Below are 16,509 nucleotides of genomic sequence, written 5' to 3'. Positions count from 1 at the left end.
ATTGGCCCAAGGCCCTCCTTAAATCCAAATTTCTAATTTTTCTTTGCCTGTTAAATTTAAATTTTTAATTTTTGTTAACCTGTTAAGCTCTCACTAAATCCAATTTTTTTTTGCCTGCTAGGTCCTCTCTAAATCCTATTTTTTTACAAGTTTTAAATTGATACTTAAAAATTGGTTCTTGACCACTTAGATTATAACGCATATATATACGAAAAAAATTTGAAACAAGTTTGATTTAGCAGAAAAAAAAACAAAAAATAGGCACGCACATGTAAAATCGGCCTCCCAATCGACCAAATCCCGCATTCGCCACTATATTTTATATATATATAAAAGAAAGTTAAAAAAAAAAAAAAAATACTTGCCTTGCAGTGACTGAAGAAAGGATCATATGGTTAGCATTGATAACAGATTCTGAGTTGGGGTGAGAGTGCTCTCCCATATAAACAATGTATTGCTGCATATTTCACAGAAAGCAATATTTGAAATTTTAAGATGAAAAATAAAATTAAAACTTTATAATATATATTTATAAAGATTCAACCTTGAGGGGGTGGCGTTACGAGGGGTGGAAATGGAGGCAAATATTCGGGAGGTTAATGGACAAAATTTAGTAAAAAAAACATAGCTTTTGTTGGGGGCTTAACAATCAGTGACGGAAATGTTTGTCGCCCAATCCACAATTGGCGTCAAATATGCCACCTATTGTGGAAATAATGAAGCTACCGACAGAAATTTTATGTTTATAACGGAAAAAAGTAGATATTTCTCCCTTGAGTCGGGGTTCGGCGGACCTCCGTGACCCCTGAAGTCCCGCCCTGGGTGTTAGGGGCCTTAGAGTGTAATACTTAAGTAAGTAGTAGCCGTAAATGATGACGATGGGACATAAATAAATAAAATTCTATATTGGGAATGGAGAGAGAAAGAGAGACCGAACTTTATTAGTAAGATATGTCTCTAATGTATGTAGTTCGTTTTAAAACCGTGAGACCTAAGAAGTAAGGTTGGCGCCAAAACGGAAAATTTGTGCAATGTTTACTTAGAATATGAAAATATGAGAATGTATACAAGAGATTGGGATAAGAGTTAAGTTTGTCCATAAAATTATTAGAAAATATCAATTTTACCCTTTTTATATAAAATAGTGTTATATTGCCCCAATAGTAGAAACATTAATTCAGTTTTACTCCCGTAATAGAAAATTAAATGCCAACAAAAATTAGTGTGGGCTATTATTTTAAAAATATTAAAATTGAACCGTTTTGCACGATAAAAAAAATAAAATTGAATTCTACAATAACCTTCGATTCAAATTGAACCTAGACTTGTTTATAAGGCGGGCTCGAGGTGGATCTAACGGACTGTTACCTAAAATAGCCAGCCCATTGTTAATTTAGATAAGTTGGGTTCGGGCTTAAAAATCAAATTTCAAACCTGACCTATATAAATCCACTTAAAAATATATACATAATTTTTAATTTTAAAAAATAAAATTATACTTAAAAATAAATATCTAAATTCACTAATTAATATTAATAGGGTGGGTCAGACCAGTGCTACTTTTATCAATCCCAAACATGCCTCAAAAAATAGACGGATTTTAACGGACCTAAATCAACAAGGTTAATTTTTCTTGTCCAAACCCGGTCAAGGGACACGGGCTTGGACGGGCCGGGAATGTATCCGAACCCATAGACAAGTCTAATTATACCTATTAGACTATAGATTATGTACCTTTTTATTGGATGTGGCTCCATAGACTAATATTGCAAGTGTAGAGAAAATTAGAAGAATGAGAAAATTAGAAATTTTCATGATTAGATGCACAAAGATAAGGTCTATAAATTATAGTGATGAACTCATAACCCCTTTTATATAACCTTACCAAAAATAATTCCAAATGCCGGCTTTTCTTTTTTGAGTTTTGCAATTGCCGGCTTTTTTTATATGCATATAGTCAATTTATTAAGAATGTACAAATTAAAGGAAAAAATACAATATCACCAAGTATGTGGTCCAAGCGGTTAAAGTACGGCATTAAAGAAAGTAAAAGCGAATCACATAGTAACGGCGAGCAAAAATGGAGCATTTTAAACCGTGAAAATAGGCTTAACCATCTAATCAGGGTTCCATCCCGGAGATGGGAATGCAGCTATGATTGAAATAACGGGGTGTTTGTTAGAAGGGATATAGGAGGTGGGATAGGGATAAAAAATACGAGATAAGTTATCCCGTGTTTCTTTGGGAGATAGAAGAGTGAGACGGACGAGGGATAAGCTTCTTATCCCTCAAATCCTATACCGAGGAGGGGGGTGGTATAAGGAGGTGGGATAAGCTCCTGCGATTTTAATAGGATGAAAAAGTTCATCTTATCCCTCAAATTAATGTTATGTAGTTTAAATAAGGTTAAAATAGTAAAATGTATTATTTTATCCTCATCCCTATCCCACATACCAAACATTGAATAATAATTCTCGACTATCATATTTTTATCCTTATCCCTATCCCAACATTTATCCCTATCTCTATCCCAATAGAATACCAAACGCCCCGTAATTGGTGGGAGAGCTTTGCTTCCCAAGAAATACCTACTCGGTCTGAATCTGGATTAGTCAGAACTATCGGCTTAAGATACCAGATAGTTAGACCAAAAACGAAAAAATACAGCGTAAATGCACGTTACGTATACGTTTAGTTCTCTTTTTGTGGCTTCTTTTTAAACAGTAGATATAAAAATATTTTTTAAGATTGAGAAATAACTCCAAATAGCTATTTTAGAAAGAAAAATCAATTAAAACATCTATAAGTTATCAGCAACAATAAATAGGTAATTAGCACTAGCAGTCTCTGAAGCACGGACACGCCTGAACCCTAACGTATCCGGTGTCGGATACGGTTCCGACACGGAAACGGCCGGACACGCCAGGGACACCGTGTCGGGGCCGTTTCCGTAAATTGGAAAAATTGGACACGCGTATCCTTCACGGATACGCGTGTCCCGGAGAAAAAAACTCCGATTTGCTTCGCTGCTGTATAAACTCCGATCGATCGATTGTTATTCCACAGGTATTTGAAGAATCAGAAAGTTTCTTATTCCCTGGTAAGCCAAAAACTTATCGATTCTAATTCCCTGGTAATACAGAAACTTATCGATTCTTATTCCCTGGTAAGCCAAAAACTTATCGATTCTAATTTAAAGCCATTAATGCAAAAAACTCTCAAACTTCTCCATTAAGAGTTTTATAATTTCGTTTATATGTATTTATTTAGTTATATTATAAAAAATCATATATAAAAATATATTTTTAATATTTATAAATGTGCCCCAATATTTTTATTATTTACACGTATCCCCCACGTATCCGTGTCCTGTGTTTTATAAAAATGACGTTTCCCGTGTCCGTGTCCGTGTCGGATACCGTGTCGCGTGTCCGTGTCCGTGTCCGGGCAACATAGCTTGCAGTAAACAACAACAGTTGAATTGACCCAAAGTAAAACAAGGTAAATATAGACGGTTCAGTGGCTGGCAGTTCAGTAGTTGGCGGTATTTTTAAGAATTTTCGAGGATCCCCTCACAGTGCCTTTGTAGTTCCATTGACCCTCTGTTTTCCCTTCGAAGCTGAATTACAGGGTGTAATGTTCGCAATTCACATAGCTTGGTCCAAGGGTTGGAGACGTCTTTGGTTAGAAGCCGATTCCGGTTATATTGTCCATCTGCTATCTTCTAAATCGTCTCAGGTTCCGTATTACCTTTTCCTCGTTGCTCAAACGCTATTTATTATGTCTCATATTTACAGGGAAGGTAATAGAGTTGCAGATTCTTTAAGCGTAAAGCCCTCTAACTTGGGACTTTTGTCCCTTCTTTTGCGCTTCCATAGTTTCGAATGACTTAGGGCCTGTTTGTTTTACCTACTGTTTGCTGTTGCTGTTTACTGTTTGCTGTTACGGTTTGCTGTTTGCTGTTGCTGTTGCTGTTGCTGTTGCTGTTGCTGTTTGCTGTTGCTGTTTGTTAGACCAAAAAGCAGAGATTCTTTGCTTTTGTAAAAAGCTGTTTTTCGGGTCTAAAAGGCAAACAGGAGATCACTAACCAAACACCTAATGCTGCTTTTCAGATGTAAAAGACAAACAAGAGATCACTAACCAAACACCTAAAACTCTCCCTTTTGAAGTGAAAAGGCAAAAATGAGCATGAAAAGGAGCAACCAATAGATGCCAATAGAACAGAACTGTTTAGGTTTTGTAATCCGGCTACGGCCTAATTTTTTGTATTCTTTATTATTTTTTCCATTTTTAATAAATTCTTGGTTTCTTGGTTGCAGGTTCGGTTGTTTGGGTGGTGCCAATCTAGTTAGGATCACTCTCCCTCCGACCCTCCCCTGAAACTCTCTTTTACTCAAAAAAAAAAACTCTCCGAAACTATGCCGACTTGGTTGCTCCTTTTCATGCTCTTTTTGTCCCTCTCAATATAAGTTTAGTTAGTTAGATTGTATTTTTTTTGTTTTCCTTTATCTTTCTGTACTCTTTTCTCTTATTAATAATATCTTGAGCACATCCAACTTGGTCCTAAGAGTGCTAACCTGGTTAGGATGTTTAGGCTTCACATCCGCGATGGTTTTCAATCTCTTAATTAAAAAAAAAAAATTGTCTAAAAAAATCTGAATAGATCCTATTGAAATCATATAAATTTATAAATCTATAATACGGTAATCAATAATTATTTAGATAAATTTCTTTTACTCGTGCTAAACTAAAAATAAATGAAAAATATTTTTTTTGAATGACGTATATCTAACTTTAAAAGAATTTAATTAGTGCTACCCGTTTTATTATGTCGCTGACACGACTTGATTTCACGGTTTTATATGATGGTTAATGTTAGCCGATCCCGAATCATTTCGAGACTAAAACTTTGTTGTTGTTGTTATAGATGACATTTTTCTTATTGTAAGCCTAATTATATAACAGAAAAATTGGATAAATTACACCCATGACTACTGAACTTTATCCATTTTAACATTGTGGCCATTGAATTTCAATTCTTAATGGTATGACCACCGAACTTTACATTTTTTAACACTGGTGGCCACTTAATCCCTCAAAAAATAAAAAAAAATCAAAGATTTAATGATATTCTAAGAAACTTTAATTCTTGAAAATTTTCGTTTTGAGGTCATTTAGGTGTTATTTGGTTAGGAGAGAGAAAGTTCCAAAAAATGTGATTTTGGAAAATAAAAAATGTGGTTTCATGATAAATGTCCTTCTGAACAACTTTAATTCTTTAATTCGTTAATAGCCATTTTGAGGGGTTAGTTAAAGTTGAGTGGCCACCGGTGTTAAAAAGTGTGAAGTTCAGTGACAATATCGTTAAGAATTGAAATTCAGTTGCCACAATGTTAAAATAGATAAAATTTAGTGGCCATGGATGTAATTTACTCCAGAAAAATTTATATTAGTTCTAAATTTAAAATTTAGTTACTTCCTAATATTTGGCAAAAACTCTTTGACATATTCTATATTGTCCGGCTTCTGTTAATTTAAGATTCAAGATTCTTAATTTGTTTATGTCTATATAGCCAGGACCATTTTTTGGACTCTAATTAAGATTAGTCTTGCTAATCTTGCAGGTTATATAATTTTTTTATGGATTAATACATTAAGGTCCTCTTGTGCTTGTCCAGATTATCCGATTGACATCCTGAAAATTTTGGAGATATCTTATTAACCACCGATGAACTTGTTTAAAAAATCTTATTAGCTCCCAAAGTTCATATGGCGGAATAAGAAGAGATTTGGATAAGCTAAAACTTATATCACTTTCAGCAAGTTCATGAATTAATAGATTAATATCAACTTCAATATCTCAATTTAAACAAGTTTAGAAGCTCTAATATGTCAGTTTAAGGAGACTAATGAGATATCTCTAAAGTTCAGGGGTCAATCGGATAATTTTGACATATTTAGAGGACAGTAATGTATTAAGCTTTATTTATCCAAGAATACTTTTGTTTTTGGTAGAAATGGCTTCACTACAATTGAATACCAACAATAATATTTCTATGTATATGGTTGGACTCATTGAAAAAACATTTTTAAGGTCTCTAATTATACTGATTTTGTTGAGCCATAATATTTTATTTCAACACATTAAAATTATAAAAAAAAAATCATCGTTAACATAAAACTCGATGAATATAACATTATTTATTTCATCCATATTTAAATTTTAGTTCAAATTGTAAAATATACAATTTCAAACACAAATGGAATGAGTAATGTTTTGTTAACCGAGTTTTATGTCCACAACTAACTAATTTAGCAGTTAAAGACTTAAAAGATCAAAACTTAATATGTTGAAATGAAAGATTATGAGCACAATACATCAAAATTGAAATCATCATGAGCCTCGTGATGTTTCTTTCTAAAGCTTATTTAGTTCATCAATTATCGTTTACTGTTGCTACTGATATTAGTACAGGTGTTCAACGGTTGGTTGGGTCTGAAAACCAAACCGAATCGAAATAACCAAAACCAAATAACATATAAAATGAAAACCGAACCTAACCGAATAATATTTATAAACCGAACCGAATAATTTTCATTTCAAAATAATGATCAATCAAATGTGTATATACGTAGATATATATGTACATGTGTATAATTATTATTTTTTGAAACAAAAAGAAAATCTCATTAATGAAAGTCAGAATATAACATCGAACAAATAGAATCAGGAGAGGTCTTAAGGGTCATTCCATCAATCCTGACATAAAGTAAACAACCCGAGAAAGCTCATGGACTATACTATTCACAGAACAATTAACGATAATATAAAACCATAAGTAGACCTAAAAGGTCTTTCCCAAAGATTAACTACCGTAGCAACATTCAATTCAATCTCACATCTTCCCAAACCATTAGTTTTTAACCAATTCAGCGCTTCCCTCGTATCCACTGCTTCTCTATCTCTGACTTGATAATTCCCTTATAATTGCATTTTTTTTATTTATTTTTTTATAAACAAATATATTATTATTTCAAGAAAAAAATACAACATGGAAGTAAAAAATAAAACCCACGTAAATACAAACTAAAATCAGCGCAATGAATAAAAAACTATAAAATACAGTAAAAATCATAAAAGAAAATCCTAAAACAAAAAAAAAATATTATAAATCACTTTCATAAATCCTATCCATATCCGCAATCCAGTTTTCATTATTTAGATATGTTTAGACTCCATTTATTTGTCAGAAAATATTTCAGATTCTTCAATATTTGTTTACTCAAGAAAATAAATAATAAAAAAAAACTTTAGATCAATCAACAAAAATATATACGCAAAAAGTGACGAAAATATTTTTGCTTTTCAAAAAAACTAAAACATTTTTCTAATTTTGAGACCTTATTTTATTTCTTCTATTTTTACCTTTTAAAAATAGTAATCACTCATAACTTTTACTCGTTTCTCAATGTTGTAGTCAAACACTAAAAAAATATTTTATTTTTCCCTCTACCCATTATTTTTCAAAATATAATATTGTTTGGCAAACAAACGAGACCTTAGAACATTCCAAACATTCGAATCTGAGTTTTTTACTGCAACCACGTAGATTGAATAATCTATAAACAAAATAAAACCTTTATAATTTTGCTAAGCTCGAAAAATTATAAATGAAGAATTACAAATAACGAATACAATTCAAATGAAACACAGAAACAATAATTTCAGCAGTACATTCATACACACAAAATAAAAAGCTTAATACATCATTTACTCATGTACTTAGTCTACAACTTGAACTGCCACAAACTTCCAAAAATTCCAAATGACCTATTCTTGTCCAATTGCATTCAATAGCTCTCTATTTTTGTCCAATTGCTCTCTATTTTTGTCCAATTGCATTCAACAAACTCAAACACTTGTACAATTGACTCAAAACTTCAACTGCCCTGAGAATTTTCAAAAATTCATGATTATTTATCTATTATTTGGCATTTCTTTTTGACACGTGGCAGAACGTGTCTCCCATTTTCTACATCCAACAAATTCTATTGAAAAATAAGAAGTTATTAAATACAATTGGACAAGAATATGGGCCATTTGGAACTTTTGAAAGTTCAATGGGGCAATCGAAGTTTTGAGCCAAGTACAGGGGCAACATATGTATTAGGCCCAAAATAAAACCTACAAATACTTGAAAAAACAATCTTTACCATTGTGCCAAAACCATATCTTTTCAAGTACACCAAACAGTTAGTATTCTGCTAATACAATGGCTGCAAAAACACATAAAGTCCGCCCGGAAAGCAATTTCCCGGGATCTACAGGGGTCAGAATGCAAACAAATACTAAAAAAACGGGATAAGAAGAGAGGCGAAGGGTTAAACGAGCTCATAACCGAAAATCTAAGATTCTGCCATCATATTTCTAAACTTCTTTACACAATTTCAAACAAGCAACGAAGTTAATATAAACTTTTCTTTTTATCATGACTTTGAACTCAAGTCCGGTATGCCTGAAACTCGAAGATAATTAGTCACGAAGCAAAAAGGGAGAAAACGTCGACAAATATTCTGCCATGATATTTCTAAACTTCTTCTTTACACAATTTCAAACAAGCAATTTAAAACTTTTTCATCTCAATACAAAGGGATAGCGAAGTCAGCTTTTCCTTTTCGATGAAGTAAAATAATTCATTAGATCCAACAGCAACATCTAAAATACAAATAATGGCAGTTGAAACTCACAAGTGCGGATCGATAATATCAAGATATTTTGATTAACCTTCCTCTCCAAACTCCTTTGTGAATCTCTCATGAACTTCCAAATCGGATTTGCTCACGGTTGGCCTTTGTCTTGCAAGGACCTTATCAAAATCCGTTCTATTGATAGGAGGGGGAAGGATCTACAGAAAAAGTACACCAAGAAAAATTCGATTGCATAAATAATAACAAGATACATCTAAAAAGCATTCTCTTATTGTAGAAACGTTCAATTATGTTACATGGAAACAGAATCGGAAACAGAAACCAAGAAACGGTATTTCTAAAAGATTTAGGAAACAGATAAGTGAGGGAAACATGTAAATAATAAAAAATATATGGATATATCCATAAATTTTTCAATTTATAAGAATTTACATCTATTTTATATATATATATATATATATATATACACATTAAAAAAACTACATACAATTCAAAAGAAATAGGGAAAAAGAGATTTTTTTTCATTTTGATAGCTTATAGAAAATATTAGAGATTTACTGAAACGTGATAACACATTACGTCCTAGGAAATGAGTTTCCGATTTTTTAAAAGGGATAAGGTACCAAAAAAGCCTCTCGAGGTGTTTGGAGAAGAGCCAAATTAACCCCCACGTAAAAAAACAGTACAATTCCAATCCCAATGTTTGTCAAATGGCACAATTTCAGTCTCGACTTTTGCCAAATAACATAATTAAAGCCTCTACGTTTGTCAAATGACACAATTAAGGCCCTCACTAACAGAAATTGATACATCAAATGACCGTGCCGTTAACCCCTCTTGAAGGGTATGCGAATGAATTGCAGATAAGTAACCCAGGGAGTTACATTGATTTACAGTACAATCATATGATGTGTCAATTTTTTGTTAGTGATGGCTTTAATTGTGCCTTTTGACAAACGTTGAGACTGAAATTGTGTTGTTTTGTATGTGGGGGCTAAATTGGTTCTTCTCCAAAAACAACTTTTGTAACTTGTCCCTTTTTAAAATTACCGAAACATGACCTGAAACTATTCGTACAAGTTTCTGAGAGTTTTTGTTTCTGAAACAGATACAGAAACATGAAACGCTTGATAATCAAAGCTTTCTTGCAACATATCTCGCATTCACACAATCAACATATTTATTTTATTTAATCACCAACTCATATATAGGTTATAAATAGTCATTGACGCCTTTACCTTCTCTGCAAGCCCTTGTGCAGCTAGCTCTTGCATGGTAGTTTGGACAGCACCCGGCTGCTTCGGTCCACATGGCACCCACATATCATTTGGAGTATTGACAAAAAACATGGCATCCTGTGTCTTACGAACTGGCTCGAAGAGGACATCCTTCACCTGTCAAGATCAAAATACAGAACGAATATCGAGTCAAGCATGCTTCTGATGTTGAACGAAAGCTAATAAATTGAAAGCTGAATCTCAGTCAACAAATGTGCTTACACAAACAGCAACATCTGAACCAGAAAACCCCTCGGTCTTGCGAGCTAAGTGTTCAAAATCACTTTCAGTCAAGTTGTGAGGAGTATCTCCAAGATGCACCTGCCCATAAATTTATGCGGCTCAGCAAAACAAAATAAAATGACCTGGCCAAATAATTTTTGCACAAAATATTTCAAAGATCAAATGCTAATACTTTGAACATATGTTGACGAGCCTTCAAATCGGGTAGAGGAATATATATACGCTTGTCAAAACGTCTCCTGATAGCCTGTAGTTCATAATTTTATCAGCAAAGTCTTCATTGAAAATTAAATTTGAAAAAATGGTTCCATGATATGCCTACCTGATCTAGAGCATACGGTGTGTTCGTTGCTGCAAGAACAAGAACTTTCTGCTCATTGTTCCCTACACCCTAAAATATAAGAAAAATAAGGCCCACGTCAACTCAAATAAGAATATTCATCAATCCATTACCGAGATGTTTTCAACTCTTGAATTCAAGGTAGCAATAGAATTAGAATTAATACAATTTATTGTCCACAGTGAATCAAATAGGACTGCGTAAAACAGAGACATAAATTGGCGAAAGAAACGAACTTTTTGCACTTATTTTAATTTGACATCGACTACATAGACATCAACAAATAAAGATAAAAACATATGTCAGAACCCATGTTGGATAATAGAATACGTAGTTTGACAGCAAGTCACAAGATCATAACATTGATATCAAGCTATGTTGCACAGAAGCAGAGTTGGAAACTGAAACAGAAAACAGGAAACGTTATTTCTAAGAAAATTTAGCTAAATGGTAATGGAAATGGAAACGGACATGAAACATAAAAACGCTAATGAAGAAGAGTTTCCGTGCAACATAGATATCAAGCAAAGCAACATTCAATAATCAAGGCTTTTTGTTTGAACTGTGAAAAAAGTTCAAGGATTTATTTCAAACGTAAGCACTTACTGTAATAGAGTATTTATAGGGCCTTCTAGAATGAAAAAGAATTATCTACAAAACTGCCAACAAACCATTTCACATTGCATTAATGATTAAGAAACATAATAAATAAAGCATACACATAACATCGCCAGAAATACCAACCTGCAATCATAATTCAAGTCGTGCATACTAATAGAAACGGAAACGGACTGTAACATCAATTATAATATTTGCTAACAATGAAATTTCACTGCAGCATCATGACGGGAATTCCTAGTTTAATATATCCATTAAGGTCGTCAGAAAAGTACATAGACCTCATACGTAACAACAGCAATTGAACCAAACCTCTAGGTGTTACTTTGCGCATGTTATTCAGGATGAGAAAACATATTGCAGAATCAATAACCCGGCATTCTTTGACACTATAAATTCATAATTATGTAAAGAAATACAGAAACCCAGTAATTCTGTCTCATGCAAATTGAGTCATTACGTGATTTACACATTAATAGATAAAGAGAGCTCCAGCAATCCTTCGGGTCATCAATAATCTCACCTAGAGGAACAGTCCCAAGTGAATAAAATGGCAGAGGCATAGAAAAAAATACGATCTGCGTAAAGTTGAGTAGTATATTTCCTGATCGGATGAGAGAAACATGCATATAATTCAAGAGCAAACAAGTTTCACTACCCTGGCAGGCTACCACACATCTTGATAGACTTTGCAAAAAAATCAAATATCTTCATAAGCTTCTTATTTCAGCATCAATGTTTTTTAGTAAATTGAATTAGATTCCTTCCAGAGGAATAGCCAGAAGGTTAACTAAAGAATTCCATTCTTCTTCATCTCATGCCAATGAAGGAAAAAAGATACCTGCATCTGCACAAGAAGTTCTGTCTTAATTCTTCTTGAGGCTTCACTCTCATTGCCTTCTCCACGTTGGCCACACAAGGAGTCTATTTCATCAACAAAAATAATTGAAGGCTGACTTTCACGTGCCATTTGAAAAAGATTTGAAACAAGCTTTTCACTCTCCCCCATCCACTTTGAAACCAAGTCTGAAGAAGAAATACTATTGGAACAAAACAAAAATAAAATTCAGCAGCATGAAGCATAATTTTACGCATGAATGACCTCAATATAAGCAAACCAAAGAGATAATAGTACATAACTGAGAAAAATATACAAAAAATAAATGTCCGGCAACAAAGATATAAAATTTGCGAGATGCCAAGAACTCAAGGAAGAGATCTAAGAGAAATTAATAGATAAACAAGAATTTTATCTGGTACAGAACATTTACCTGAAAAATGTCGAGTCTGCTTCAGTTGCAACTGCCTTAGCCAAGTAAGACTTTCCAGTTCCAGGTGGCCCATACAAAAGAAAAGCCCTCCAAGGTCGCCTCTTCCCTAAAAGTAAACAAGTGGAGTACACTTTGGTTTTAGAACAGTATAAATAATAAATATTTTTATCAAAATAATAAGAGAGAAGTTAAATGGAAGTTGGAATTGCAGCAAAAGTGACTGAGTTCGGTCTCCAAATACATTACAGCTATATTAATGACAATAGCATTCTCACTCTATGTCTCTATTATTACTTGCAAAAATAACAAGAAATCAACCGATTACAAAGTAAATAAACATATGCTGCCGTTTCATTACCATGCAGATCAACTTATGCTGCTTTCCTATTTCATAAATCAAGATAAATAGTGGTACCACAACACAACAAAAAATGTTGTGCTGATGTTTTTTTCATGAAAAAACCTACACTTCAGTGAACTCTAGGGAAACTGCAGCAGTTCAGACAAGATAAGTTTGTGCCATAGGTAAAGGTCAGTTATAGAAGAGACTAACAGGTAACCTATTAACCTTGTACAAAGTTGAATATGTATTCTTTAACTACTGAAAATTATCAACAAATTAACTACTTGCTGAGGCATAAACCTAGACCACCTAAACCAACAAGCAGGAAACCTTTTCAGTAAAAACAAAGGTCACCGCATGTGAGGTTAAATGACAAACATTTTCTCTAAAATTTCTATATTTTTACTAGGGATAAGGTCCAAAATAGGCTTATGATTTTTGGGGAAGTATTAATTTAGGGTCCACGTACAAAATAGCACCAATGTAACTGAGTAATATGAATGACGTGTCACGTTCCATTATCGAGACCTAAATTGGTACCTTTTTTCAACGTTAAACCCACATTGGTGCTATTTTGTATATGGAGCCTAAATTGATACTTTCCCAAAAACCATAGACCTATTTTGGTACCTTATCCCTTTTAACTGTTCTTGCCTGGCTTTTAAGCATACAAGCCTATCGACTCACAACTAAACCACAACAATTTTCAAATACACCAACTTCAATTACTTTCTATTTGGAATGTAAGTTTAAATTCAGTCTTACCAAAATCCTTTCGATCGAAAGGATAACGATATGATCTAAATTATCAAGTCAAAAAGATTAATTCAAATGATTGAACGCCATATTAAGTGAAAAATGAGAACTAGATATCAAGAGGCAACACAGATTTAAATTAAGGAGGGAGGAAAAACCAATGACAGTGCCTCAGTGGTATCATTGGAAGAATGAGGAATAAGTTAATTTAACGTGCATATAAAGGTAACAGTGCTATGCGCATTCTTGGTAGAGGAGAAAAAAAAATTCAATGGTTGTGAAGCAGACAATTATGTAAATTAAGAAGCTTAATATCTGGTGATGGAAGAATGATAAGTTCTCTTTAGAGCATTTCCCATTTCTTATGTCTTAAATATCAAGTGGGAAGCACACAGATGTTGGTCTAATATAACCAACTAATGAAAAATTAAGACAAATTTGCAGTTCCCAAAAGCTCTCTGAATGAGTTGCCATTAGTAAAAAGATGATCATCCATCTAAGGAAGAGGTGCATCTGCCTATAACCCTCATTCAATGCCAATGCATGAATTTGAATTTCCTGATGGATTTCACGAATCCAAGGCATAGTTATTAAAGGCGCGCCTATGGCGCATGGCGCACCAGGCGCAGGCCTTAGCGCCATGACACCCCCATGGCATGGCGCACGCCTGGTGCGCCATTTTGCGCCAAGGGGCAGTGCCAAAGGCGCACTAAGGCGCGCCTTGGTGAATTAGGGGCAGTTTTATGGGTTGTTTTGACAGTTACGTATATGGAACAAGTGTTCTGAAGGGTCCAAAATGAGAAAAAAAGTTACAAATATTAAAAAGGAAGAGAGAGATTATACATTTGAATTAATTAGAAGAGGCAACGACAAAATCTTATTATAAGAGGAAGAAGTTTAGTAGAACAAAACACAGAAAACGAATTCAAACAGAAACAAAGCAGCCAAGGGAATTCAAATTCAACATGAGTGATTAATTTGGAGAGTTTTGATGAGGAGTAGAACTTAGGATTTAGTATTCAACTTTAGCATTCTAACATGGGGTTTATTTTTCATTTTAAAACTTATCTATGCTTAACATTGTCATGATTTAGTATTCATTGCATTTTAATGTTAGTTTTATAGTTTTATAATTTTTGTTTTCTTAAGTGCGCCTTGTCTCGCTATGGGGCGTGCCATCCCCGTGCGACAAAGGCTCCAGGACCCCTAGCGCCTTAGTGCGCCATGGCCTTTAATAACTATGATCCATGGAGCATAAATACCAAAATAATGGCATATTCTGCTCACCAAACGACCTAAAAAAGCAGCTGAAATCGCTCTGCATATGCGACTGAGTACAAGTTCAACGAACTCAAGATGACAATACAAGGCAAATATGAGACCAAAAATTACCAAAATTGTTGCACCAGTGCATATTCAGAATCATATCACAGCAAATAAAAACACAATCACACACTATATAACCAAAACATTCCATAAATTCCTTCAACAGCTATCCGTTAATCTAATTTGTTTCACAAAATCAAAACCAAAGCTAAGAGCTCAGAACAAAGCCATAAGTCGTCAGCTGGGAAGAAAATACCTGTAAAAAACTGGGGAAACTTAACAGGCAAAATCACAGCTTCCTGTAGTGACTGTTTTGCACTTTCAAGTCCAGCCACATCATTCCACTTGACATTAGGCTTTTCCCTAATAATCGCAGAATTCAATCCAGCTCTCAATTTGGTCTGCTCAGGATCCTCTCCATCTTCTCCATCCTTAGGCTTGGTCTTATTAGGTCGTGTAGCAACAGCAGCATCTCCATTAGACGCAGGCCCAGGACCACCTTCATCAAGCACAGCACGGATCTCCTCAGCCCGACGAAGATACTCGGTGAATTTCTGAGTTATAGCTTCCCTAATCTTATTATTCTTCTCATACTTCAAGTGGGTCTTAAAGTACTCGAGCGCGTTCATGTACAACGGAAAGGCTTTGGCATAGTTCCCGGCATTATCTTCTTGAACGGCTTGCCTCACGTACTCTATAGCTTGCTCCTTAAAATTGCTATACATCTCTTTGCGAAATCAGGAATGTTTTCACGGCTGCTCGATCAATCAACAGAAGATCGCATGTGAAATTTGGAGATTAGAAAACCCTAGAATCTTCTGATTGATTGGTGTGTCAATTGATAGGTTAATGGTGAAATTGAGATTCTGAAGAGATTCCTTGGATTGAAATTGAGGAAGAAGAGGAAGAAGAAAGGGGTAAGAGAAGGGAAAGGAAGAAAAAGAAGGTAGTTTTGGAAATTTTGGGCTAAGACGATGAAGAAGCCATTTCAATGTAAGCAAGCGTCAAGCGCGTGATGCTAGAGGAAAGTTCTTATTACTTTTATTTCTTTTTGATAAAAAAAGATCTTATTGATTTATATATATAGGTCAGCTAATTACATTAGTTGATTTGATTAGCTGTTTGTGTAGACTTGTTTGGTAAAAATTTAGCTGATTGATAATAGCGGTTTGTATAAAAAGACGAATAAGGGTATTAATTTTGGCGTAGAAGAAGAGGGAGTCTATCTATTAAGGTTAAAGAAGTCCATTAATTTTAATATTGTAAAACGCTAATTGAAAAAGCTCATTTTAAGAGCTTTTTCTAAATTAGCGTTTTCATCCCAAAACTCTCTCACAAACTTCTCTCCACCAAACACTCCAATTAGCGGTTTCAGTGATCAAACCTCTAAAGTTGGTCAAAACCGCTTTTTTTATCCCAAAACGCTCTTTACCAAATAGGGCCATAATTTAAATACTTTTCACAAATTGTAATATATTTTAAATATAATAAATAAGTTTAAATTTTAATATAAAAAAAATATAGGGATAAGGTGAAAAAAAAAATCTCTAACGTTTATCTTCAAAAGCAAATTTACCTCTAATGTTTAAAATGTTGCAATTTTACTCTTAACGTTGGTGGTCAATA

The 16,509-nt window shown here is 33.9% G+C and overlaps 1 protein-coding gene across 1 annotated transcript; it reads right to left on the bottom strand.

Moving 5' to 3' along the window:
- Positions 1-8,562: 8,562 nt before the first annotated feature.
- Positions 8,563-15,924, bottom strand: LOC136222090 (protein SUPPRESSOR OF K(+) TRANSPORT GROWTH DEFECT 1). The gene is made up of 8 exons (XM_066009563.1): positions 15,140-15,924; positions 12,459-12,564; positions 12,029-12,227; positions 10,552-10,620; positions 10,402-10,476; positions 10,209-10,307; positions 9,948-10,103; positions 8,563-8,906 (listed from the first exon to the last, which is right to left on the bottom strand). The coding sequence occupies exons 1-8, from the start codon at positions 15,606-15,608 to the stop codon at positions 8,781-8,783; spliced, it is 1,299 nt and encodes a 432-aa protein (XP_065865635.1). The 5' UTR covers positions 15,609-15,924; the 3' UTR covers positions 8,563-8,780.
- Between the last annotated feature and the right edge of the window lie 585 nt (positions 15,925-16,509).

This window comes from Euphorbia lathyris, chromosome 3 (assembly GCF_963576675.1).
Source record: "Euphorbia lathyris chromosome 3, ddEupLath1.1, whole genome shotgun sequence".
Taxonomy (NCBI): domain Eukaryota; kingdom Viridiplantae; phylum Streptophyta; class Magnoliopsida; order Malpighiales; family Euphorbiaceae; genus Euphorbia; species Euphorbia lathyris.
This window is presented reverse-complemented; position numbering and strand designations above follow the sequence as displayed.

Bases quoted from the DNA above. Each gene is read 5' to 3' on its own strand.
- LOC136222090 (XM_066009563.1), bottom strand. From the start codon at position 15,608: ATGTATAGCAATTTTAAGGAGCAAGCTATAGAGTACGTGAGGCAAGCC. The intron at 10,621-12,028 runs GTATCTTTTTTC...CTTATATTTTAG, and splicing joins AACTTCTTGTGCAGATGCAG to GGTGTAGGGAACAATGAGCA. The intron at 10,477-10,551 runs GTAGGCATATCA...TATGAACTACAG, and splicing joins CACCGTATGCTCTAGATCAG to GCTATCAGGAGACGTTTTGA.